The following is a 26,589-nucleotide window of genomic DNA, read 5'->3' on the forward strand; positions in this document are numbered from 1 at the left end:
ATGATGATTATTATTGTTTGAGTTCTGTGTGTTATATTTGGTCTGCCTTTGAGTCTGCGTCTGTATCTGTCTGTCTATGGTGTCTCCCCATCTGTTTGTGAATCTGTCTGTTTAGTTCAATGTCTTGTCTGGTTCCATGTATCTGAGTTTCCTGTTTTATTGTGAAGGTCCGTGTCATATGTGAGTGTGATCAGTTTACGTTTCCCCTGTCCCGTCAGCCCAGATTTCTCCCAGCTGTGTTGCCCTCCTGTCTCGCATCCCCTGATTACTGGTGTGTGTATTTAAGCCCTGTGTGTTCTCCTGCCTGTTGCCGGTTCGTCTGTGTAACTCCGCATCAGTCTGTGTTCCTCGGTGTCCTGCGCGGCTCTCTGCCTCTCACCCCTTTCTGGTACCCTCTCAGGTTTGTCATTTAGCTTTCCCAGTTTAGGTCTTTTGTTTTGTCTTCTCTCTTGCCTGTTTTGCCCTCTCACCATTGTGTAAATAAACATCACCAGCATTATTATCTACTGCCTGCGTTTTGGGTCCTTTCTCCCTCCATTCCCACACGGCTCGCCTCGGCAGCCGTGACACATACTCTCTCCTGCACTCGATATATGATCCATTGTTGATCTGCACACAGCTGTTGTCACGAACGTCGCACTCACTTACGTCACTGTTGTGAGATATTCTCGCAAAAAATCACGGTTTTAGTAACGCAGTAACGCAGCGTTCCTACGGGAAAGTAACGTAACGGTACTTTCCCGTAGGAACGTAGGAAGTAACGATAATCTAATTACCGTTTTTGCAATAGTAATCCCTTACTTTACTCGTTACCTGAAAAAAGTAATCAGATTACGCGTTACTGCCCATCTCTGGTGCCGACCTGGGGACAGTTTCCACTTTTGTCGTACTATTGTACTAGGTAAGACTGTGCAATGACAATAAAGAGTTATCTCTTATCACGCTATCTCTCTCTCTAGAATTGAGTTTTGTTTTCAGGAGGAAACATGCAAATGACAACAACTTGAACCTTTTTCAAAACTGTGAAACTGCAAAGAAAAAAGCCATTTTCACTGAGCAATAGACCACTCTCACACAGTTTTTACAGTAAAATTATATAGTACAAACACTTATAGTGTGCCATTTAAGATTAACAACCATATCAAACTGTTAGTTACTCCTATTCTTTTGCTGTTTTGAAAAATAAGAACCAAATGAATTGAAATGACTGATGTGTCTAAGATGAAAGTACTGTCTCTCACTCAAGCCCTCAGTTATCGGTGACAGGCAGGTAAAGCACTAGGGAAACTTGCTGTGGGCTGTTGTGAAGATTAAACCAAAGATTAAATGTAATTAAGGACACTGAGTCCTGTAAGCATTAGGACACCAAAGACATATTTGTGTCACAGTTGTTAGTATGAATGTTAGTAACAGGAAAACATACTAGTTATTATTTTCTAACACTTTTTAAATTAATCATACGTGTAAATACAAACAATGTAAACTGAGAAAAAAGAACAATACATTTAGCATTTGAAATAGAAGTATAATTTTAATTCCTAACAATTAAAATTTTAAACGTTTCTTTTTTCCCTATTTTCTTATTATCACGAAATATACAACATACAGAGTAGAGGAGAACAGATTAGGGAACTTACAGAAAAATACGAGTATGAGTACATTAATTTCTATTCAGTCCAGGATTAATGCAATTGAGGAAAGAATTATTACAATAATCAGAATAATACTCATCACCAGTAATCATAATAATGACAATGATAGCAATAACACAATTATAACAAGAATATGGGAAATAACTATAACTCCTAGTCACTCAAACAGAAATTTCCAGCAGACTTTGTCAAATACTTTTTCTGCATCGACTGATAAGATTATAGTTTTCTGATACTCTGAAAGCTGCATGGAGTTGAATAGTTTACAAATATTTATAGTGGGATGTCTGCCTTTAATAAAACCTGTCAGGTAAGGATGGATAAGGGCTGGAATTACTTTTTCTAAATGGGATGCAAGAACATGCTTATAATTTTAATGTCTGTATTTACCAGAGAAAGTGGCCTAATTTGGCTGATTGGGATTTTTCTCTGGTTTTAACAAAAGGTTAATTATTGCAGTATTCATGGTTGGAGGACTTCTAGACATAATCATAAATTCTTCAACCATTCTTATGAATAGCGAGGACAGGGTTGGCCAGAAATGTTCGTAGAACTCAGCAGGGACGCCATCTGGGCTAGATGCCTTGTTACAGAGTATTTGATTAAGAATAGTTCTTCTAGAGCTATAGTTTATCCAACATCGTACCTTGATCTTGTGTTAAAATAGACAGATCTATAGCACTCAGAAATTTGTGAATGTCTTCCATATTTGGGTCATGGTCAGAAGTGTATAGATGCATGTAAAACGTCCTAACAACATTATTTATATCTGGAAGATAATGAAAAGGTTTCCCTGCTGAGTCTTTGATAACTACATGTTTTTTGTCTTTATTTTGACTAAATAGCTTTACTAGATATTTATCTGATTTATTTATTATTGTATTTAGATTTCTCATGTGTCAACCGCTGTATAAGAAACTGTGATTTTGCATTTAACAAAACATTTAAATCAAGTCTGTGTTTTCTTAAATCACACACTAGCTTTTCAGAAGGGTTGGTTGTCCAATTTCTTTTCAACATTTTAATTTTTTCTTCCAAATTGTGTCTTTGTCCTTTTTATAGGATGAGTATGAGATAATCCTGCCCCTTAAAACAGCTATGCCAGTTTCCTATAATAAAGTTAATAAATGTTGGGAGAATCATTTATATCCAAAAAGGATGTCCATTCTCTTTAAAATATTATTAAGTCCTACTTTTTTAGCAAAGATGTGTTCAAGCACCATCAGGTGGTCGATTTTTGTTGCCATTTTTTATTGAGTTTCAAAGAGACAGGTTTATGATCGCTTAGTGCCCTTGAGTGGAATTGTGTTTCTGATGTATTTGGATGACGGGAATTACTAGCTGGGGGAAAAATATATTCTCGATGATGAATGATGGACTTGGAAAAGTAAGTGAATTCTTGATCATCAGGGTGGTTTAAACTCCAACTGTCACAAAGGCCATAATATTCCATGTATGGTTTAAAAATGACAGTCGATTGATATGTTCTATTATTAGGACTTATTGATTAGTAGTTAAATATAACAATATAAAAAATATGTACAACCCTAACCACATTTTTATATTTATATTTGCACCTCTAAACACAACTATGCTTGTTTTTTACATAAACTGTATATGAAAGATGGATGGAGCCACCACAGCCTCAAGTTGAGCATGTCTGCAATCTTCATTTTGGTATTTTGAATGTAAGGGGGTGAATCTGACATGGATACCAAAGGATATCCTGGGCCATCTGACCTCAGGAAATCACATGATAGGGTGGGGCTAGGTTTCACAATGAGCTCACCCAAAACCTTGGCTGATTGTGACCTACACCCATTTTCACACCTTGGCTTGTGTGATTAGGTAGAGGATCATTAGAGGGTCCATTGTCCCTCTCGGAGGGACACTCCCACAGGGCTTAAATCTGTGACTCTCCACCATTTGACCCTAGAACTTAAGAAGCTTCTCAGATGAGAGGTGAAACATCTTCAAGCAACTTGAAGTCCAGACGCTTTCTTTCCCAAGCTCCTTCGAATACAAAAGGATAAGAAGAGCAACTTGTCAGTCTCACTGTAAAGCATACCCTGATTTATTCTCATTTGCAATAATTATATCTGCTTTATACAAACAAACAATGATTTTTCCACCTCAGGTAAACTTCAGTGGATGACTATGGGCTGTCCAGTGCGGAGTCACGTGTGCTCAGTGGGGTTTTCTTCTCTCTCGAGAGCTTGTCGTATTTTCTGCCAGAAGATTCCAGTGTGTTGACCAGCCTGTGGCCAGCTCAAGTAAGAGCTCCTCTTCACCAGACTCCTTATTTGGTAGTACGGAGACAGCTGGTTGGCTGGTATGTCCTCCAGAAACACCATGATCAGCACATCCTTGTGCTCATCGAACAGACGGTAGCTAAAGAGATCACACACAGATTAATCAGTGTAGAAGCTGGCGATGTCATTACATGTAAGGACAAAGAGTTGGTAACCATACCTGGCCATCTGGATTTCTTTGGAGCACCACTCACTCTGCAGGTAATTTGGGCTGATCACACAGATAGTCTTTCTGCTCCTATAGATGGCATCTGTAATGTTTTCTACAATGGGCTTACCTGTAAAAACAGAAATCTGAGACGTTAAACAAAAATCTCACACATCAAACATGTCAGCATTTTTCTAGTTTTAACATTTACTACTTAAAACAGCACTGGTGAATAACATAAAATGTATGTCTGTGAAGGTTCTCAGTCATCCAGGTCATTGTAGTCTATTGTTTCCAAGCTCCTTAGACAACATAAAATGTAGCCTTTTCTATGAGTTAAAACATTTCAAAGGTATTCTCACTTTTGAGAAGAGCAGGATCTACAGTAGTGTCTAAATTTCAGTCACAGCCTTTGGTGGGACTTTTTGTGTAATGGACAAGCAAAGCACAATTCAATAAGCTTCTGGGGTAATAACTGGTGCTGACTCAGACTTTAATTTTAATATTTTCTGGAATTCAATATTTTCTGGAATTCAGATGTTTTTGTACGTCTATATTCTTTTATGTGAAACCCAATTTCATGATTTCAGGAAAAAACTGGACCAATCTTAACTGTATATTTTCCAGAGTAAATCTTTCATTTTCCTACATGTAGGATGCTTTGAAAGTTGAGCAGCACATCTAAAGTCTACTTTTAGAGGTTTAAAGATCAATTTGTAGCTCTTGTCCAGATAGTCAGTCTTAAAATATCTAGATCTAGCACTCAAACTTCGTTTTGTGGGTCACGTGGGATTGGTATTCTTGTTTGACTTCATATCAGCCATTTATATTTGTGTAAAGATATTGTATTAAAATTTTGAACAAAACAAAACAAAAAACAGTCGTGTAAACCCTGATCTTTGTCAGTACAAGTTTAAGGAAAGCTGAGGCAGTTTGTGTGGTAGCTTCATTAAATATAGATCTAAAAATAGAAAAATAGAAAAAAAAGAGGCTAATGATAATCATATATACCTGGTTCAAAGTCTCTGTGGTGCAGACAGAGTTTCCAGCCCTGTTGACCCTCCAGCTCTGGAAGCAACTCTCCACAGACCCAAGCTTCATCATGAACATTGTAGGAGACAAAGGCATCGTAGCTGTGAGGAATACCTTTCTTCCTCCTCTTATTATCATAGAGAAAGGCCAGGAAGAGGTAATAGGCATAGGTGAGGTGTGACCTCAGGAAGTGATAGATGAAGGATGCAAGGAGAGTAAGCATAACTAGACTAGAGCTAAAGAGGAAGCAGAGCAATGCAGCATCTATCCGACAGGAGTCAAAACCAAAGTCAAGGAATTTTTTTCCCCGTTGGCTGACAGGAAACGCACAAGTGTACTGATGTGCATTAACAACCTGTGTCTGTTTGCTGCCTTGAATCCACTGGATAAGACCGTAATTAGAACATTCACATGTTAAAAGGTTAGCAGATAGATCCAGATATGTCAAGCCTGGAAGGGATTGGATAACTGTTTCACTGATTACAAACAATTCATTGTCACTGACGTTTAGCCACCTGAGTGCCGACAGTTTGGCCTCTGTTAGAAAATCCAAAGACCTGAGTTTATTGTTGGAGAGGTCGAGTATTATCAGGTTTGGAATTGGCAAGAACACGTCAGATGTTAAAACTGAAAGCTCGCTGTAAGATATCCTCAGATGTTTCAGTTGCGGTGTGTATTTAAATGTGTCTGGGTACAAAGATCCCATGAAATATGCCTCTGTTATTAAGTACTCTAAAGAAGTCAAACCACTGAGAACATCTTTTGAAATATCGTAATATCCTCTATGAACCTTGATATGAAGCTTCTTCAATCTTTGTAAATTTGAGAAAGGCCTATCCCTTTGTTCAGAGCTGTTATGTGACTGGCTTTGAACAACATTTAAGATCAGAGTGCTTAAGTTTGACAGTCCACTGAAATGGTCATAAAAATAATTATCACCTAACAGATAAAGAATCTGGAGGTTATCAAGTCCTTCGAACCCTCCTTCATCAACACTGTCACACTTGTCTAAGTCTATACACAAGTATTGAAGGGAAGACAGACTATGAAAATCTCCATGAATGAAATTCATGATATCAATATTTCTCAAATTTAAAAACTCCAATGTCTGTAATTTATCTTTGAATGTATCTATAAATGACATAATCTTGTTGTTTTCAAGATTTAGGATTTTCAAATTGTTTAAATTTTGAAAAACACAGTCAAAGATATAGGATATTTGATTGTGGCTCAGCTCGAGTATTGTTAGGCTTGTTAAATTCCAGAAGTAAGGACAGTAAAGTTCACTGATGTCATTGGAACTAAGGTCATAGACTTCCAATGTGGTGAGTCCTTGGACGGCCACTGGCAGTTCGGACAGTTCATTATTTTGTAATATCAGGCTTCTGAGCTGTGTCATTGACTGGAGTGCATTATCAGCCATGCTTTTTATATTGTTAAATGATAAGTTGAGCTCAATAAGGTTAGAGCAAGACTGCAGCATGTGCTCTTTTATGGTGTGAATTTCACTATTTCTCACATCAACTGTTCTTAGAGAAGGAATTTGGCAGGCAACATCAATGAGACCATCATCTATCCACTTTTGTATGTTATCCATCTGAAACTCTTGAAGAGAGTAAGCAGTCTGCAGAATCGCTCTGTACACATCAAAGCTAAGAGAAGTTTCACTCATGTGCAGTCTCGTTAGGCTCCTCAAAAAGGTCTTGTTTGACACTTCCCACTCGATGTCCTTGGACCAGCCTCGCAAGTCCAGAGACTGCAGATGAGGAAAAATGTCTCTTGTAATGCTGAACTTTTTCACTGAATCCAAACTTAGAGTGAGTAGGTTTGAGGTATTTACATGGAGGTCATCGGACTGAAACAAAGTAAAGTTGTTGTGAGTAATAATCAAATGTTGTAAAGTTGGAAGTTTAACAATATAATCAATATCTGAAATTTGATGCAGGTAATTATTGCTCAAATCTACTAAACGTAAGATGACCAGGGGCTGAAAGACCACAGGGGAGATAAATGAGATAATGTTGTTGTCCAGAGACAGTGTCTCTAATTTGGAAAGACCCTGAAACATGTTTTTTGTCAGTGCTGTGAGTAAATTTTCACCCAAGTCGAGAACTTTTAACTCTACCAAGTCTGCAAAAGTTCCATCATCAATTTGTAAAATCCAATTATTTTTAACATATAGAGCTTCAAGCTTAGATAAACCTCTTAAATCCACCTTGGAAATATTTGAAATGCCATTTAAGCTGAGATTGAGCGATACTGCATTACCAGGAATGTCATCTGGAATAGCAGTGAGGTGACGCTTTGCACATGTAACTGATATATTCTTTGAATTTTCAGAATACAGGATTGTGCAGTCTTTTAGAGAAAAAGCAAGTGAATGTTCACAATGAAACAAAAAAGACAAAAGTGAGATAAGCAGCAGAAGGACTCTTTCTGTAGCTAGCATGTTGATCTCAGTGGTGGTTTTCACTTTCTTTAGGGAGATGGAGGTGGGAGCATACTGTTGGTCAATACACCTGAAGCAGACCAGAGAAGAAAGAAAATATAAGGTAGGTTTTGATCACATCACAGTGTCCACAACTTGGCATGAAATAATGTGACATCTGGTGCAGTCAGTGGTGAAAACTGGTGATAGTCTGAGAGTTTATCTACCTATCCATGGGTCAGTGGCTCAATCCAGTACATATATCAAAATTGGGACCTGCAGGCCAGAGCCCACTCTTTACATATTTCAAAGAGACATGCATATCACTTAAGATTCTCCATATATTTTGTCCTGCACAGTTTTACTTAGATTAGATTAGATTAGATTAGATTAGATAGAATAGATTAGACAGAACTTTATTAATCCCTCGGGTGGGTTCCTCTGGGAAATTCGATTTCCAAAAAAGCACAGCACCGACAGAAGTTACAGAGTTACAGAATATTATATATATATATATATATATATATATATATATATATATATATATATATATATATATATATATATATATATATATACACACACACATATATATAAATACAGAGACAATATAAATAAAATATACGAAGGGGATAAATAGAATAAATAGGAATAAAAATAAAAATACAAGTGAATTGCACATTTCAAGTATTGAGTCTATTGCACCGTTGACTATTTACAAAAGTATTGCACAAAAGGTATTGCACAGTGAGGTGAAGAGGCACTACAGCTTAGTTGTTCCCCCCTCCTTTGTCCTCCTGTTTCCCCTCCCTCTCCCCTCCAGAGAGGAGTTAAACAGTCTGATGGCGTGTGGGACAAAGGAGTTTTTAAGTCTGTTAGTTCTTGTCTTTGGGAGAAGCAACCTGTCACTGAACAGACTCTTCTGGTTGTTAATGGCCGTGTGCAGAGGATGCCCAGCATTGTTCATAATGTCCATCAGTTTCTTTAATGTCCTTTTCTCTGCCACTGTCACCAGAGTGTCCAGCTTCATGCCGACCACAGAGCTAGCCCTCCTGATCAGTTTCTCCAGCCTGGATGAGTCCTTCTTTGCTGTGCTGCTCCCCCAGCACACCACAGCATAGAAAAGTACTCCAGCAACCACCGACTGGTAAAACATCCTCAGGAGCTTCCTGCAGATGTTAAAAGATCTCAGCCTCCTGAGGAAGTACAGTCGGCTTTGGGCTTTTTTATACAGGTGCTCTGTGTTGCATGACCAGTCCAGTTTATTGTCCACCCACAGCCTGAGGTACTTGTACTTGTTGACCACCTCCACCTCCTCCCCCTCTATCTGAACCGGTAGTGGACCTTCTCTGGACCTCCCGAAGTCCACAACCAGTTCCTTAGTCTTTGAGGTGTTGAGTTGCAGGTGGTTTGTGTGACTCCATGCGACAAAGTTCCTCACCAGACTTCTGTACTCCTCTTCCTGATCATCCCAGATACACCCCATGATGGCTGTGTCGTCTGCAAACTTCTGAATATGGCATAATTCAGAGTTGTAGCAGAAGTCAGAGGTGTACAGGGTGAAGAGAAGAGGGGACAGCACAGTTCCCTGTGGTGCTCCTGTGCTGCTGACCACTGTGTCAGACGTGATGTCCTTCAGCCTGACGTACTGTGGTCTGTCGGTGAGGTAGTCGGAGATCCAAGCCACCAGGCAGGGGTCCACCTCCATCCTGTTCAGTTTTTCTTGAAGCATACAGGGCCGGATGGTATTAAAGGCACTGGAAAAGTCAAGAAACAGGATCCTGACCGTGCCTTTTCCCCCATCCAGGTGTGAGTGGGCTCTGTGTAGGAGGTACAGGATGGCATCCTCCACTCCGACACCCGCCTTGTATGCAAACTGTAGTGGGTCCTGGGCATGTTGTACCTGTGGTCGGAGGAGGCTGAGGAAGAGCCGCTCTAGAGTCTTCATAAGATGTGACGTCAGTGCCACCGGTCGGAAGTCATTCAGCTCATTGGGCCGGTTCTTTTTGGGGACCGGGACGATGCAGGACGTCTTCCATAGGGTGGGCACTCTCCCCAGTCACAGACTGAGGTTGAAGACTCGTTGTAGCGGCTCCCCAAGTTCAGCAGCACACGCCTTTAGCATCCTAGGACACACCTTGTGGTTAACAAGATAGATAACACAGAATGAAGTTTAAAGGAAAGGCAGGCAGCTGAACTACAGATGGGCAACTGAGTTGTCTTGTCCCAGCAAATCACTGTTTTCTATGAAAAACCCATATAGGAACCCCAAAGGTCAAACCTGGTGTTGAGCACTTGTGGACACCCCCAAGTGGGATAAGTATAGGTTTGTCCTGCCCACAAAGTCCCACAGTTCACCCACATCTAGCTACAATAGGTAGTTGCTTCCCTATTATTTATAATAATAGCTGAATAATAATAGCTACCGACTGTGCCAAGATCGCTCTCATTGTTCAGTTATTGATGGGTAGGGCTTTGAAGTGGGCTCAAGCTGTTTTAAGCACCAATCCTAATGCTTCCTACCCAGATTATAAGTTTAGGTGTGTTTTTGACAAGTGCTCCAGCCCGGAGATGGCTGCCCATCGTATGTTCTCAGAGAGAACATACGATGGGCAGAAGGAGTACGGCTGATTTCTCCATGGAGTTCTGGACCCTGGTAGAGGAGACGGGCTGGAAAGAGAAGGTGCTTAGAGGAGCTTTCCTGAACGGCCTCAATGAAAGGATAACACGTGAGTTGGCAATTGGATTAGTGTTTAGTAAGAGTCGAGCACAGTCACTCCCACCCCACTGTCCCATGACTGCGGTATTGATCTACTCCCTGGCGCATCTCTGCCCACCAGCCGTTTGTACAGTGTTTCTAAGCCTGAGCGCAAGGCCATAGAGCGTTACATCACAGATTCCCTTGCATCGAGCATTATTCGGCTGTCCACGTCACCCCTCAGGACAGGATTCTTCTTTGTTGAGAAGAATCCTGCCATGAGGATTAAGTCCTTCGGGACTTCATCTCACCTCTCCCAAACAGCAGTTCCTGTGGTCATCAGCAGCGCAGCAGGCCTTTGACCTTCTGAAACGCCTGTTTTCCTCTGCACCTGTTCTATTTCAGGCAGACCTTAATCAAGCATTCGCAGTGGAGGTGGATGCCTCGGACTCTGGTGTGGGGGCGGTCCTCTCGCAGCGATTTGAAGGTAAATTGCATCCATGTGCCTTCTTCTCACATTGTCTGTCTCAGGCCGAGTGGAACTGTGATGTGGGGGATCGAGAGCTGCTTGCCATCAAACTTAATTTTAGAGGACTGGCATCACTGGTTGGAGGGGAGCGAGCACCCAGTTCTTGTTTGGACGGATTACAAGAACCTTGCCTATCTTCAAGCGGCTAAACGCCTCAATGCCAGACAAGTCAGGTGGGCCTTATTTTTTACCTGTTTCAGCCTTGTGATTACTTACAGGCCAGGCTCACGCAACACTGAACCCGACGTCCTCTCACGTCAATTCTCACTGGTGGAGGATGCAGAGGAAAAGGACAAACCCATTCTTCCTGCTTCCTGTATCATCGGGACAGTCACCTGGGAGATCGAGAGGCTAGTCATAAATGCCCTGCAGCAGGATCCAGACCCTGGGTCAGGGCAGGCAGTACGTCCCTGTGGTTGTTCGGGGCAAGGTGATCCACTAGGCACATACGGCAAAGTTCTCCTGCCATCTGGATCGGAATCTCACACTTAGATTCCTCCAACGTCTATATTGGTGGCCTTCCCTTGCCAAGGACATCCGGGAATATGCGACGGCCTTGGCCAATTTGTGCTCAAAACAAGGCACCAAGCTCCCAGCTGTTGGGCCACCTGCGACCACTCCCATGGCTCATGGTTGCACATTGCCGTGGATATTGTCACTGGACTGCCGCCGTCAGCAGGTAATACCACCATACTCACCATCATAGTGGTTTTCACCCACAGTCTAACGGCCAACCTGAAAGGGCTAACCAGTACCTGGAAGCCATGTTGCGGTGCGTTGCCTCTTCCAACCAGTTCTCCTAGAGTGAGCATTTGGCCTGGGTGGAGTATGCCCACAACGCTAGCACCTCGACGGCCACAGGGGAGTCTCCCTTTGAGGCATCGATGGGATAACAAGCCCCACTCCTTTCCATCACAGAGGGTGAGTTTGCAGTCCCATCAGTGCAACATCACACGCGTCATTGCCGGCAAGCATGGCGGGCTACTAGGACAACATTGTTTAGGACAGCAAAGTAGAACAAGAGACTGCCGGGCCATCATCGTGTTCTGACTCCTGTTTACGAAGTTGGCCAACAGGTATGGCTCTCCTCTAAACACATACCACTGAGGACGGAGTCTAAGAAGCTGGCTCCTAGATTCATCGGTCCTTTTCCTGTGCAAGAGGTCCTCAATCCTGTGACTGTGCATTTGACCCTCCCTCGAAATATACGTTTCATGTGTCTCAGGTGAAACCAGCCAGTACTGTTAGTACTGTTAGTACTGTTGAGATCATGTATTGTTTCTGATGCCCTTTTGGATACCACTACCTAAAGATTATGCACTGAACTGTTGTTTTTTTTGCACTGTAAATAAATTCATCGCAAAGGAGATCTGCGTTCAAGTCTGCTCTCTGTACTGAGAGTCTGTACTGAAATCTGCACTCCTTGACACCTCTTCCATGTTTTTCCTTGTTTCATAAGCTTCACCAGACACAGTTTAGGCTCAGTCTGCTGGTAGTGTCTGACAAAAGTGAATATATGTTATATCATTTTGACTCATGATCAAACTGGACTGGAAGTGAAACTTTACTGCCTTGTCAAGAAAAATACACTGGCCACTTCATTGGGTACACTTTGCTAGTTCTGTGAGCAGGTTTCAGACCCAAACGCATCACAAAGATGAGTTCTAAAACGTTATTGCTAAACTCCTCTCAAAACACAAAAAACATTGGTCAGTAGTAAGTAATGATGTTACGTCTGACACTGGAAGCCCCCAGGCCTGTGTCGAGCAATGGAGGCATATCTGAATGAAGCCCAGTGGATACCTGTATCGTTCTTCACAACCAAAGAGAAACGAGGCCTCATTTCTCTGAAACGACATCACTGTCTCATTGTGTGACTGGAGTTGCTGAAAAGATGCAGGGATTTGATTTATGCGTGAACTGTATCTGATGTGATTTTCCAGATCATCACAAGCTTGCAAGGAGAACATAATGGAGCCACCAAAAAGGTGAAATATATCAGGAGTTGGGCAGTATTTTGATATGATATCTCCCAATAATAATACATGTCTTCTCAAATCAATTAGAGAGGAGGGCCAGTTCGCCCCTCTACGAATCACTACCTGGGATCCCAGGGATCCCAGGTGCGATGTTGTCCGGGGGTTTTTGCCCCCTGGTAGGGTCCCCCATGGCAAATTGGTCCTGAGTGAGGGACCAGACAAAGAGCGATTCAGAAGACCCTTATGAGGAAAACATCGAGGGACAGTTTACCCTGCCCGGGATAGGGTTACCAGGGCCCCGCCCTGGAACCAAGCCTGGGGAGGGTGCCCGAGGGCGAGGGTCTGGTGGCCGAGCCTTAGTCCATGGGGCCCGGCCGGGCACAGCCCAAAAAGGGGACATGGGCCCATCCTCCCTCAGGCCCACCACCAGCAGGAGGTGCCGTAAGGGTCTGGTGCATTGTGTGCCGGGCGGCGGATCCCTGGCTACCAAGACTGGCCATTGGGACATAGAATGTCACCTCTCTGGTGGGGAAGGAGCCTGAGTTAGTGCGTGAGGTTGAGAGGTACCGGCTAGATATAGTCGGACTCACCTCTACGCCTGGCTTGGGCTCTGGAATCAGTCTCCTGTCTCTGTCTGGAGTTGCCCCTGGTGAGAGGCGGGATTCTGGGGTGGGTATTCTAATATCCCCTTAGCTTACTGCCTGTACGTTGGGGTTCTTCCTGGTTGACCGGAGGGTTTGTTCCCTGCGCCTTAGGGTTGGGGATCAGGTCCTGACTGTCATCTGTGCTTATGCGCAGAGTGGCAGTTCAGAGTACCCAGCCTTCTTAGAGTCCCTGGGTGGGGTGCTGGAAGGTGCTCCACCTGGAGACTCTGTTGTCCTACTGGGAGACTTCAATGCTCACGTGGGTAACGACAGCGAGACCTGTAGGGGTGTGACTGGGAGGAATGGCCTCCCTGATCTGACCCGAGCGGTGTTTTGTTATTGGACTTCTGTGCAAATCACATTCTGGCCATAACAAACACCTTGTTCAAACATAAGAGTGTCCATAAGTGCACGTGGCACCAGGACGCTCTAGGCCGCAGGTCGATTTTGTAATCGTATCACCAGACCTGTGACCATATGTTCTGGACACTCGGGTAAAGAGAGGGGCTGAGCTTGTCAACTGATCACCACCTGTTGGTGAGTTGGACCAGGTGGTGGGGAAGACACTGGAAAGACCCGGTGCACTTAAACGTGTAGTGAGGGTGTGCTGGGAACGCCTAGCAGAGGCCCCAGTCTGTGAGATCTGCAACACACACCTCCAGCAAAACTTCAACAGCATTGAACAGACATTGAGTCCGAATGGACCATGTTCAGCATCTGAAATTGCCGAAGCTGCTCCATTGAGCTGCGGCCGCAAGGTGGTTGGTGCCTGTCGTGGTGGTAATCCCCGAACCAAATGGTGGACACCAGAGATGAAGGGAATCCACCAAGCTGAAGAAGGAGTCCTATCGAGCTTGGTTAGCCTGTGGGACTTCGGAGGCAGCTGACAGGTACCGACAGGGCCAAGCGGAATGCAGCTCGGGCAGTGGCTGAAGCAAAAACTCGGGTGTGGGAGGAGTTCGGAGAGGCCATGGAAAAAGACTTTCGGACTGCCTCGAAGAGATTCTGGCAATTTAGGCATCTCAGGAGGGGAAAGCGGTGCTCTACCTCCACTGTGTATAGTGCTGGTGGAGCGCTGCTTACTTCGACTGAGAAAACTGTCAGGCGGTGGAAGGAATACTTTGAGGACCTCCTTAATCCCACTGACACATCTTAAGAGGAGGAAGCAGAGTCTGGGGATGAGGGGGATGACCCGCCAATTTTCAGGGGTGAGGTCACTGAGGCAGTCAAACAACTCCTTTGTGGCAAAGCCCCTGGTGTGGATGAGGTCCGCTCCAAGTTCCTAAAGGCTCTGGACATTGTAGGGCTGTCCTGGCTGACAAGCCTCTACAATGTTGCGTGGAGATCAGGGGCAGTACCCTTGGACTGGCAGACCGGGGTGGTTGTCCCCATTTTTAAGATAGGGGACCGGAGGGTGTGTTCCAACTACACGGGGGATCACACTCCTCAGCCTCCCTGGAAAAGTCTATGCCAGGTTGCTGGAAAGGAGAGTTCATCTGCTAGTTGAACCTCAGATACAGGAGGAACAATGCGGTTTTCATCCTGGTCGCGCAACACTGGACCAGCTCTTTATCCTCTCAAGGATACTTAAGGGTGCATGGGGGTTTCGATCCCTATACAACCGTTGCAAGAGCTTGGTTTGCATTGCCGGAAATAAGTCAGACTCGTTCCTAGTGGGTGATGGGCTCCGCCAGGGCTGCCCTTAGTCACTGACTCTGTTCATAATTTTTATGGACAGGATTTCTAGGTGCAGCCAAGTGGCGGAGGGCTTTCACTTGGGGGGCCTCAGAATCTCATCTCTGCTTTTCACGGATGATGTAGTTCTGTTGGCTTCATCAGGTGATGGCCTCTGGCTTGGCTCGCACCGGAAGGGTTCGCAGCCAAGTGTGAAGAAACGGGAATGAGAATCAGCACCTCCATATCTGAGGCCATGGTTCTCAGGGTGGAGTGCCCACTCCGGGTCGGGGACAAGGTTCTTCCCCAAGTGGAGGAGTTCTAGTATCTTGGGGTCTTGTTCACGAATCATGAGAGAAGGGAGCCAGAGATTGACAGACGGATTGGTGCTGCGGCCGCAGTGATGCGTCGTGGTGAAGAGAGAGCTGGGCATAAAAGTGAAGCACTCAGGGGCTTCGCTTTTACAGGATCTACGTAGGTATGTAGATCCCTACGTCCCTACCCTCACCTATGGCCACGAGCTGTGGGTATTGACCGAAAGAATGAGATCATGGATACAAGCGGCGGAAATGAGTTTCCTCCGAAGGGTGGCCGGCTTCTCCCTTAGAGATAGGGTGAGATGTTCAGCCATCCGGGAGGGGCTCGGAGGAGAGCCACTGCTCCTCCACATCAAAAGGAGTCAGATGAACTGGTTCAGGCATCTGACAAGCATGCCTCCTGGGCGAAGTGTTCCGGACATGTCCCACCGGGAGGAGGCCCCGGGGCAGACCCAGGACACACTGGAGAGGTTATGTCTCTCAGCTGGCCAGGGAACGCCTTGGTGTTTCCCCGGACAAGCTAGAGGAGGTGGCTTGGGAGAGGGAGGTTAGGGCTTCTCTGCTAAGGCTGCTGCCCCTGCGACCTGGCCCCGGATAAAGTGGAAGAAGATGGATGGATGGATGTATGGATGGATAGATGGGTCAGTTAGAGGTGTGTGTGCATGTATGTATTTCATAGAGGATCTCAAAACAGGGAGTATGAGAAACACAGAAACAGAGATCGAGGGCCCTGTCTCAAAAAGCATAGTTGCGTTCTCGTATACTCATGATACTTCATCAGTTCGAGACCAAGTACTGTTCCAATTCAAAGTAAGCATCAAGCCGAGAACGCGAAAAATTCCCGGATGTGTTCGTGCGCCACCTGTTTTACTGAGCATGCATAGGTGGTGACTTGTGTGTATCCCAGTCGTCCCAGAATGCATGTTGTCCAAAACTCAAATGCGGCAATGCTGGTGGAAGGCAGCTAAAATCTTTTAAATATTACTCTTTCTGGTTCACAAATAAACCTTTAAGTTATTTTCAGGTGAGAATCTAGCTGTGTAAGCTTCAAATATCTGCTCAATTTATCAAGATATCACATATCTCCAAACGTGCTCTGGTGTTTTCGGAGATGTCTGTTACCCACCAGCTCGATAGCAGACTGGGAGGTCAACGATTACTAGAGCACAGCAAGAGCAGCGGATACCCGGCACATCGTTTTTGATATAATATATACATATGATAACCGACACCTAGATAACAAGACTAAGGCCAGACAATACAAACACTGAGCATAGCAACATGATAACTATAAGAACCAAAGCCTGGAACCCAAACTTAACTTTAATATCAACAACAATACAAATACGCCACTATAACATAAGGATAACAAGCAAGCAAGCAATTTATTTATGCAGCACTTTCAAAACAACTCTCAGCTGAAAACAAAGTGCTGTACACATGACACAACAAATAACAATAGTGAAATAGTATATGTAAAAAAAAAAAAGCCAATTTAATTAGACTAAGACCATATAAAAAGTCCGGGTCAGACTGTGTCATAAGCCAGGGAGTAAAAATGAGTTTTAAGACGGGCTTTGAGATGGACAATGATGGAGCCTCTCTTGTGTGCTGAAGCAAATTGTTCCAGAAGTTTGGAGCAACCATAGAGAAGGCCCTGTTCCCCCTGAGCTTCCTCTTCAACCTGAGTATCTCCAGGAGCAGCTTGTCAGCCGACCTGAGAGACCTAAGAGATGAATAAGCACGAAGAAGCTCAGAGAGATAAGGTGGAGCAAGACCATTTAAACATTTAAAAACAAACATTAAAATTTTAAAAATATACTCTAAAATGAACAGGCAGCCAATGAGACTCTAGCTATAGGCTCTGCACATGCGCAGCTCAGAAATAAATGAGCTCCAGCCTGAGCAAGACGCTAACTTCGGTGTCCTCTCTATTAATCCACAGGTACTGACAAACAAACTTTTATGTTACCGAACTGGTTCTAAATGTATGGAAGCCCGTTTCCGCCACAAAAAAAAAAAAAAGCTAGTATCCATAACTCGAAATTTCGAGTTATTTTCTCGAAATTTCGAGTTATTATCTCGAAATTTCGAGTTATTATCTCAAAATTTCGAGTTATTATCTCGAAATTTCGAGAAATATAACTCGAAATTTTGAGTTACTTTTCTCAAAATTTCGAGTTAGCTCTGCCAATCAAAAATATACGTGAATGAGGTCGCTTTCTTGTTACCCGGAAGCATATGGCGCAGGACCGCGCACTCAAAAACGGATCCCAACAAATTAAAGTATGTTTGCTGATAGTAACACCATGTGATTCAGCTAATAACACAGGGATTTCATCATTTGTGAAGCCAGGCTGAAAACACTCAGCAATCTGTGCATTCACGACTGGATGTAATACCGGTAGCTTAGCTGTAGCATTTGTAGCTGAGGGCTTCAGCTTCCGGGTAACATGGAAATGACGTCATTCACGTAGATTACTGATTGGCAGCGCTAACTCGAAATTTCGAGTTGCTTTTCTCAAAATTTTGAGTTAATATGTCGAAATTTCGAGATAATAACTCGAAATTTTGAGAAAATAACTCGAAATTTTGAGTTATGGATCCTTTTTTTTTTTTTTTAGTGGCGGAAACGGGCTTCCATATAAATGTCATGTAAGTTGAGTAACAACTGTTCGGCTATATTTTGAGATGATAGTGATGATGTTGTTTTGTGATATTTTGTTGTAATGAGTATTAGTGTATCATCGGCATAATGCTATAATGCTACGTAGCACTATAAGTATATGCTATGACAGTGGCAACCTGCGACTTCCGAAAATGTGTTGTAGTGTTTGTTTTTGTGTTAGCCAAGCAGTACTGAGTACATTTATTAAGGGGAAAGCTTTTTGTTGGTGAAACAACGTTTGCAGTCGTCTGCCGCCATGTTGTGTTGCGTTCAGGGGACGTCATGTTCAAAAGTAATAGCGTATATGGCTATGGCGCGAATGTGGGGAAAGGCTGTGTGAATGTGAGATGGGTTATTTTGGTATTTTGTTATGCTTTAGCTGCGAGTGTTTTGTTTAAGTTGTGAGTATGTAAAGTCATTTTGAATTAGTTTGTATTTATTTTGCTTTTGAGAGAATGCTTTTTGTAACTTTATGTTTATGAACTCTGTTATTTTATGGGAAGAATGCATGGTCTAGTGTGATTTGTATTGTGTATATGCAGAAATAAATGAGCTCCGGCCTGAGCAAGACGCTAACTTCGGTGTCCTCTCTATTAATCCACAGTTTGCTCATATTTGGCTACGCAGTGCTCTCTAGCCTGTGTGCCGCTTGCTGCCGGTCCAGATTCCCCTAGGTCTGGTGCCGGTAACACTGGCAGTAGTTAAGCTTTACTTAAAAAGCCATCTCTAGACCCAGCAGTCTTAGCTAATTATAGGCCAATCTCCAACCTTCCTTTCATATCAAAAATCCTTGAAAGAGTAGTTGTCAAACAGCTAACAGATCATCTGCAGAGGAATGGCTTATTTGAAGAGTTTCAGTCAGGTTTCAGAGCTCATCAGAGCGCATAAACAGCTTTAGTGAAGGTTACAAATGATCTTCTTATGGCCTCTGACAGTGGACTCACCTCTGTGCTTGTCCTGCTAGACCGTGCAGCGTAGTTATTATAGGTACTGCACTGCAGTAGTTTGCATCATATCTATCTAATAGACTCCAATTTGTTCATGTAAATGGAGAGTCCTCTTCACACACTGAGGTTAATTATGGAGTTCCACTGGGTTCAGTGCTAGGACCAATTCTGTCTACATTATACATGCTTCCCTTAGGCAGTATCATTAGAAGACATGGTATACATTTTCACTGCTATGCAGATGACACCCAACTCTATCTTTCCATGAAGCCAGATAACACACACCAATTATTTAAACTGCGGGAATGTCTTGAAGACATAAAGACCTGAATGGCCTCTAACTTTCTGCTTCTTAAGGTTATTCTATTTGGTTATTCAACTCGGCCCTGAAAATCTTAGAAATATGGTATCTAAACAGATTCTTACTCTGGATGGCCTTACCTTGGCCTCCAGTAACGCTGTGAGGAACCATGGAGTCATTTTTGACCAGGATATGTCCTTCAATGCACATATTAAACAAATATGTAAGACTGCGTTCTTCCATTTGTGCAACATCTCTAAAATTAGAAAAATCCTGTCCTGTGATGCTGAAAAACTAGTTCATGCATTTATTACTTCCAGGCTGAACTAGTGTAATTCATTATTATCAGGATGTCCTAAAAACCCTGAAAAGCCTCCAGTTAATCCAAAATGCTGCAGCAAGAGTACTGACAGGGATTAGAAAGAGAGAGCATATTTCTCCTGTTTTGGCTTCCCTTCACTGGCTTCCTGTTAAATCCAGAATTGAATTCAAAATCCTGCTCCTCACAGTAAAGGTCATAATCAGGCCCCATCTTATCTTAATGACCTTGTAGTAGGGCTACACGATTTTGCATAAAATGAGAATCATGAATTTTTGGCTTAGAATTGAGATCACGATTCTCTCACGATTTTCTTTTCCAGTATAAATATTTATTGCACTTATTAACTGCACATCAACTTCGTAACAGTTGAGACTGAACATAAAAGCAATAAACAAACATAAAAAAAAACAAATGTCTCACGTTTTGTTGTTGCCGCAAAATGTTGTACTACTTGAAATTCCGTCTCCACCGTTGCTCGACGCTGCATGTATAGAGCAGGTAGTGCAACAATAGAAAAATAGTTGCGGGACGGCACTGTGTAGCGTTTGTCTAGGGTGTTGATCATTTTCCTAAATCCCTCATTTTGCACAGTGTTGATGGGAGCCATATCTTTGGTCAGGTGATCAGTGATAGCCTCCGTAATTTCTTTGTGCCTGCGGGAGTTCGACGGGTATAGGGAAGCGCTGTATAAGGTTCCCGTTATTGATGTTTGGGTGGTTGACCGGGACGGATTTTCTCCTGTCACTTTCTCGTCATCCCTGACGTGCTCTCCGTTGTTTTTTCCCTGCTAATTTTAGCATCATACGGCACAGCTTCTGTATCACGTGGTATAAGGCTCCGCCCTTGTCATTTGTTGAGCAGGAAGAGCGAGCGCTTGTTTTCATGCAGAGTACGTCCTGGATCAAAATGTGGTACAATCGTCGTCGTCTTCTTTTTTTCTTTCTTTTTTAAATCGTCATTTGGAAATGAGATCGAACATAAGTATGAATCGAGATCGCGATTTTTTAATGATTAATCGTGCAGCCCTATTCATAAGTAGAGTTGCCAACGGAATCGCCCCGCATTGAGAGAAAATATTACGCGTTTCGCATTGAGGTGAAAAGGGAAAGTTTGTCCCGTACTTCAGCTAGAATGGAAAAGACACAAAGCTGGAGTTATTCTGTGTTTACGCTGCACAGCTGCCTCTTCTTCTCTCATTCTCTCCCCCCTCCCTCTCCTGTTTCTTCTTCAATCATGAAACTGATCAATGATCAGCTGATCGCTTTTCTCTCTTGCTTGTTTATCGCCCACTTTGCGCCAGAAAGAGGAAACCGGCGGATGTCGCGCTAGACAACAGCAGCACGTTTAAGCTTGATCAGCTGTTGTTAGAATGTATTTAATATTAATTTCTAGTATCAGCTGATGTTTGCTGGAGCCACAGCTACAAAAGCTGCTGGTCATGATATGGTTTGGTTATCTGGTGAGAGGGAAACATGAAGATGAAACCAGGAGATGTCCTTACTGGATCATCAGAGCTGAACAGGTGATGGAGAAACAGGTTTACCTTTTAGGTGACATGAATGAGTTGAAGGGAAGTTATGAACTGTTTCTGAGAGACAAATAACACCAGGATCCTTTTTATGTAGCTGACAGCTGGTAACTGTGCAGGGGCGGATCTAGCAAAGTGTTGCCACGGGGGCCAGGTAGGGCATTAACAGGGAAAGGGGGGCACAAAGAAATACTTTCTTATTCTCTTTTAAAATATCTCGCTTTTATTAAATAATTATCTGAAGCTTACAACCAAAGTTTTTATCTGACGTAAAATGTATAGAAATCATACATATAACAAAGAAGCAGCTGGAATCCACAGCTGTGCGTGTTCATGGAGCTGCATTTTCACCTGCTGGACATCACTACCTGACAACTTTAACTGTCTTCAGAACATTGCAGAGGCCTTATTGACAGTATTTGGCTCTACATATCTGTGTGAGTAGATTTTCTCTCACATGAGTGTCCTCAGGTAGCCGTCTGAATGCTGGACACTTGTGTCTATGAGTGGGAGACCAGAGATCAGAGTGTATTAACAAACATGCCATATTGGCCCAGTTTATTTTTCTTATCATTGTTGTGAGGAGACCATAAATAGCATTTGCATTTTCTGTTGTACAGTTCATTTGCAGTTATGGAGTACTTGTTATGGATAAAAAGTGTCTTTTTTTGTTTCAAAATAGCTGATAACTATTCGCTGATAGCTGCCAACATTTGCGAACAAATATAATTCTATAAAGTTGTTCTATATAGTGTGTAACCATTAATATAGAGCGTTATTAAATTTATTGCTAATGCAATCATATGGCACACTGACTTCTGAGGAAATTTTAAATGGCACTCCTCATCAGAAAGGTTGCCTACCCCTGTATTATTGTATGATCTAGTGCAGCGGTCTCCAACCTTTTTTGCGCCACGGACCGGTTTATGCCCGACAATATTTTCACGGACCGGCCTTTAAGGTGTCGCGGATAAATACAACAAAATAAAACTAGTACCGGTACCGAAAAAAAAAGATTTATTCATAACACACGTGAAAAGACCCAGGAAAACCGAGTTAACGATAAAAACGATAACAAAATAACGCTGAAAACCGATAAAAACCCTGAAAACCATACATTTCACACCTGAGCCTCAACTCTCGCGGCCCGGTACCAAACGACTCACGGATCGGTACCGGTCCGAGGCCCAGGGGTTGGGGACCGCTGATCTAGTGTACAATATAAAGCACCTTGAGGCGACTATTGTGATTTGGTGCTATATAAATAAAATTGAATTTAATTTAATTAATAAATGCTACATTATAGTATATGTACATGTCATTGCATAGGGTTAGATTTACATTTATGGATATCCATATGTGATGGCATACTCTTAAATAATGATGGACATACCCAAGTTAGTTTCACTTTAATATACAGAACCAAAACCATAAACCAAACAATTTTCATTAAAAGTCCCCATCACTAAACTCTCTTCTTCACATTAGTGAATTAGCAGAGCTAGGCAAGCAGATAGAGCCATTTTAAGTTCGTCACACCTTTAACTCCAGTATCTACATGGATAACTTATAACAGTAGTCATCCTACCTGCATCTGCATTGCGATCGTTGGCAATTAAAATCGACGAGCTCTCAGCACTGGTACGGAGTCAGAGGGAATACCGAGAGTGTAGCCTGATGTGTTTCACCGAATCATGGCTGCACCAGGACATTCCCGACAAGAATGCTTCCGTGGAAGGCTTCCACACTGTTTGAGCGGACAGGGACAGCATCGCTAGCGGTAAGCGGAAAGGAGGTGGGCTTGCTGTTTTAGTTAACAACCGGTGGTGTAACCCTGCCAACATAACAATCAAAGAAAAGATTTGTTGCCCGGACATTTAACTGTGTGCTGTTGGACTCAGGCCGTATTATTTACCCAGGGAATTCTCTCACGTCATCTTGGTGGCTGTTTATGTTCCTCCCTCTGCTAACCCCACAGCTGCATGTGACACTATCCACTCTGCCATAGCTCGGCTACAGACTCAGCACCCGAGTGCCTTTATTGTGATCTCGGGTGACTTCAACCATGTATCTCTGGACAATACACTACCAACATTCAAACAATATGTGGACTGTCCCACCAGGGGAGAGAAAACTTTAGACTTACTGTATGCTAACGTCAAGGATGCATACAACTCCTCCTCCCTCCCCCCACTTGGTAGGTCAGATCATAACCTGATTCACCTCATCCCCCGCTATGTGCCAATTGTGAGGAGAGAACCTGTGACCACCAGGACTGTTAGGAGGTGGTCAGAGGAGGCAATAGCGGAACTACAGGGCTGTTTCGAGGTGACCGACTGGGAAACACTCTGTGAGCCTCACGCCGAGGACATCAATGAGCTTACTGAGTCTATCACAGACTACATAACTTTCTGCACCGACTCCATTGTTCCAGCTCAGACTGTTCATTGTTACCCAAATAACAAGCCGTGGGTGACTAAGGACATCAAAGCCCTCCTCAACAACAAGAAGAGGGCTTTCAGAGGGGGCAACAAAGAGGAGGTGAGGAAGATCCAGGTGTTACTAAAGGACAAGATCAGAGAGGCTAAGGACAATTACAGGAGGAAGCTGGAGTGGAAACTCCAACAGAACAGCATGAGAGAGGTGTGGAGGGGCATGAAGACCATCACTGGATTCAGGCCAACCAACAGCAGGGGAGCTGAGGGAGGTGAGAATAGAGCTAACGAGTTGAATCTGTTTTTCAATAGATTCGACACCACAGTGTCTGCTCCCACCCCCACAACCTCACCTGTAGTCAGCCTGGAATCCAGAGCCACACCACTGTGCCAGCCTCTCTCTTCACATGTTGCCTCCTGTGAGATTCCTGACACCCCTCCCCCACCCATCACCTTCACTCAATACCAGGTTGAGATGCAAATGAGGAGACTTCACTCAGGCAAGTCTGCTGGACCAGACGGAGTGAGTCCCCTCGTCCTCAAGACCTGTGCCCCCCAGCTGTGTGGAGTCTTTCATAAACTGTGCTGAGTCTGAGTCTGCAGAGGGTCCCAGTGATGTGGAAGACATCATGCCTCATCCCTGTACCAAAGACGCCACGTCCCAGTGGCCCCCAGGATTACAGGCCCGTGGCACTGACCTCCCACATCAAGAAGACCCTGGAAAGGCTCATCCTGGACCAGCTGCGACCCATAGTAAGACCACATCTGAATCCCCTTCAGTTCGCTTATCAGCCTCGTCTCGGAACTAAGGACGCCATCATCTACCTGCTCAATCGTGTCTACACCCATCTGGACCAGCCGGCGAGCACTGTGAGGGTCATGTTTTTTGACTTTTCTAGTGCTTTCAACACCATCAGGCCGACCCTCCTGGGTGATAAGTTAGCAGTGATGCAGGTGGATACTTCTCTGGTGTCCTGGATTGTTGATTACCTGACAGGAAGACCACAATAAGTACGTCTCCCACAGTGTGTGTCTGGCAAGGTGATCAGCAACGCAGGGGCACCACAGGGGACTGTCCTCTCCCCCTTCCTCTTCACCCTCTACACCACAGACTTCAGCCACTGCACGGAGACCTGCCATCTTCAGAAGTTTTCTGATGACTCTGCGGTGGTTGGATGCATCAGCAGGGATGATGAGACGGAGTACCGGGCTGTGGTCGACTCCTTTGTCACGTGGTGTGAGCAGAATCATCTGCAGCTCAACGTGGCAAAGACCAAGGAACTGATCGTGGACTTCAGGAAGACCAGGAAACACTTGACCCCTGTTTCAATCCAGGGGGTCAGTGTTGACATTGTGGAGGACTATAAATACCTCGAAGTATACACTGACAATAAACTGGACTGGGCTAAAAACACCACAGCACTTTACAGGAAGGGCCAGAGTCGTCTCTATTTTTTGAGGCGACTGAGGTCCTTCAACATCTGCCAGAAAATGCTGAGGATTTTCTATGAGTCTGTTGTGGCCAGTGCGATCCTCTATGCTGTTGCATGCTGGGGGAGCAGGCTGAGGGTCGCAGATGCCAACAGACTCAATAAACTAATCCGTAAGGCCAGCAATGTTGTGGGGATGGAGCTGGACTCCCTCAAGGTGGTGTCGGAGAGGCGGATGCTGTCCAAGATAAAGACAATGTTGGATAACACCTCCCACCCACTCCATGACATGCTGGTCAGTCACAGGAGCTCGTTCAGTGAGAGACTGAGATTACCGAAAAGCACCACTGAACGACACAGGAAATCTTTCCTGCCTGTGGCCATCTCCCTGTACAACGCATCCACTTAACACACTGGTTACTGCTATAACTACGCATGTTTCTTGTTCAGCTATTTATTTATGAGTGACTTATGTATGTATGTATATATATATATATATATATGTATATATTGTACTATTCTTAGTTAGTGTATTGTCTGTCTTGTCTTAATGTTGGTTTATAATGGAGCACTGTAACAAAAAATAATTTCCCCCAGGGATCAATAAAGTATTCTGATTCTGATTCTGATCTGTTGTGTAAACCTTCTCTTCTTTGTATTACGGGTAAATAGATGAGGGAAGGGATACTTTAAGGATTTCATCAACCACACTGACATGCTTCTAAAGAATAAGCAGAGTCCAGGGATGAATTTAAGACTTGCCTATCACTGTGTCTGTGCTGCGGTGCTGGAAAGGAGAATCGGGTTAACGTGAGATTCAGGACCACTAATGTGGTTTTTGCCCTCATTGTTAAACACAACCAGGCACCGGTAGCCTAGAGCAGTTACTGATTAAGTTAAAAATAATATCTTGCTTGATTTAACACTGCTTAACATCTACTTTCGAGTCACTTCTCAGCCTAGAGTTATTTCATGCTATGGATTCTCAGAAAATGTGTCGGGTAGAGTACATGAAAGTAAATACCCAAACTCTGAAAAATACAAAAATGCACTACAATATCCACAAACTATAGATAACACAGTACAAACCCGCACACTGCTTAATCTGTCGTTTTTGTCCTTTGTGTCATGTGACGTGTAAGTGAACCAACATAGCAGCTTATACTTAAATTAACTCGACTTGAGGGTAATTTTCAATATTTCTTACAAATTATGATCAGAAATGCAGTAATTCAGTAATAAAATATAAGCATAACTATTTTAGACTTAAAGTAGATCTTACAAGGACATTCAGTATTTAAAATAGGTAATTATTCAATTACTGTAGATTTTTATGTGCCTTCAGTTCTCTAATAAAAAGTCTAGTTTAAATTGTTTTACAAAGCAAATGTTATTTGCATAAAATCTGACCATCTATTTTTATATACAAATAATATATGTGGTCAATGGTTTTTCCATTAATCAAGATAAAAGAAACTTACCTATTCCAAAGATTGTTCTTTCTTTCACCAGCTTCACTACAGAAGAAAAAACCCCAGAGGCAAA

At 43.4% G+C, this 26,589-nt stretch overlaps 1 protein-coding gene across 1 annotated transcript; it reads right to left on the reverse strand.

The window, feature by feature from the left end:
- Positions 1-1,452: 1,452 nt before the first annotated feature.
- LOC309699179 (uncharacterized protein) lies at positions 1,453-26,589 on the reverse strand. Its single transcript, XM_082522068.1, has 5 exons — positions 26,526-26,589; positions 5,124-7,663; positions 4,125-4,242; positions 3,785-4,043; positions 1,453-3,665 (listed from the first exon to the last, which is right to left on the reverse strand). The coding sequence occupies exons 2-4, from the start codon at positions 7,591-7,593 to the stop codon at positions 3,830-3,832; spliced, it is 2,802 nt and encodes a 933-aa protein (XP_082378194.1). The 5' UTR covers positions 7,594-7,663; positions 26,526-26,589; the 3' UTR covers positions 1,453-3,665; positions 3,785-3,829.

This window comes from Aulonocara stuartgranti (genome assembly GCF_965226115.1).
Source record: "Aulonocara stuartgranti genome assembly, chromosome: 3".
NCBI lineage: Eukaryota > Metazoa > Chordata > Actinopteri > Cichliformes > Cichlidae > Aulonocara > Aulonocara stuartgranti.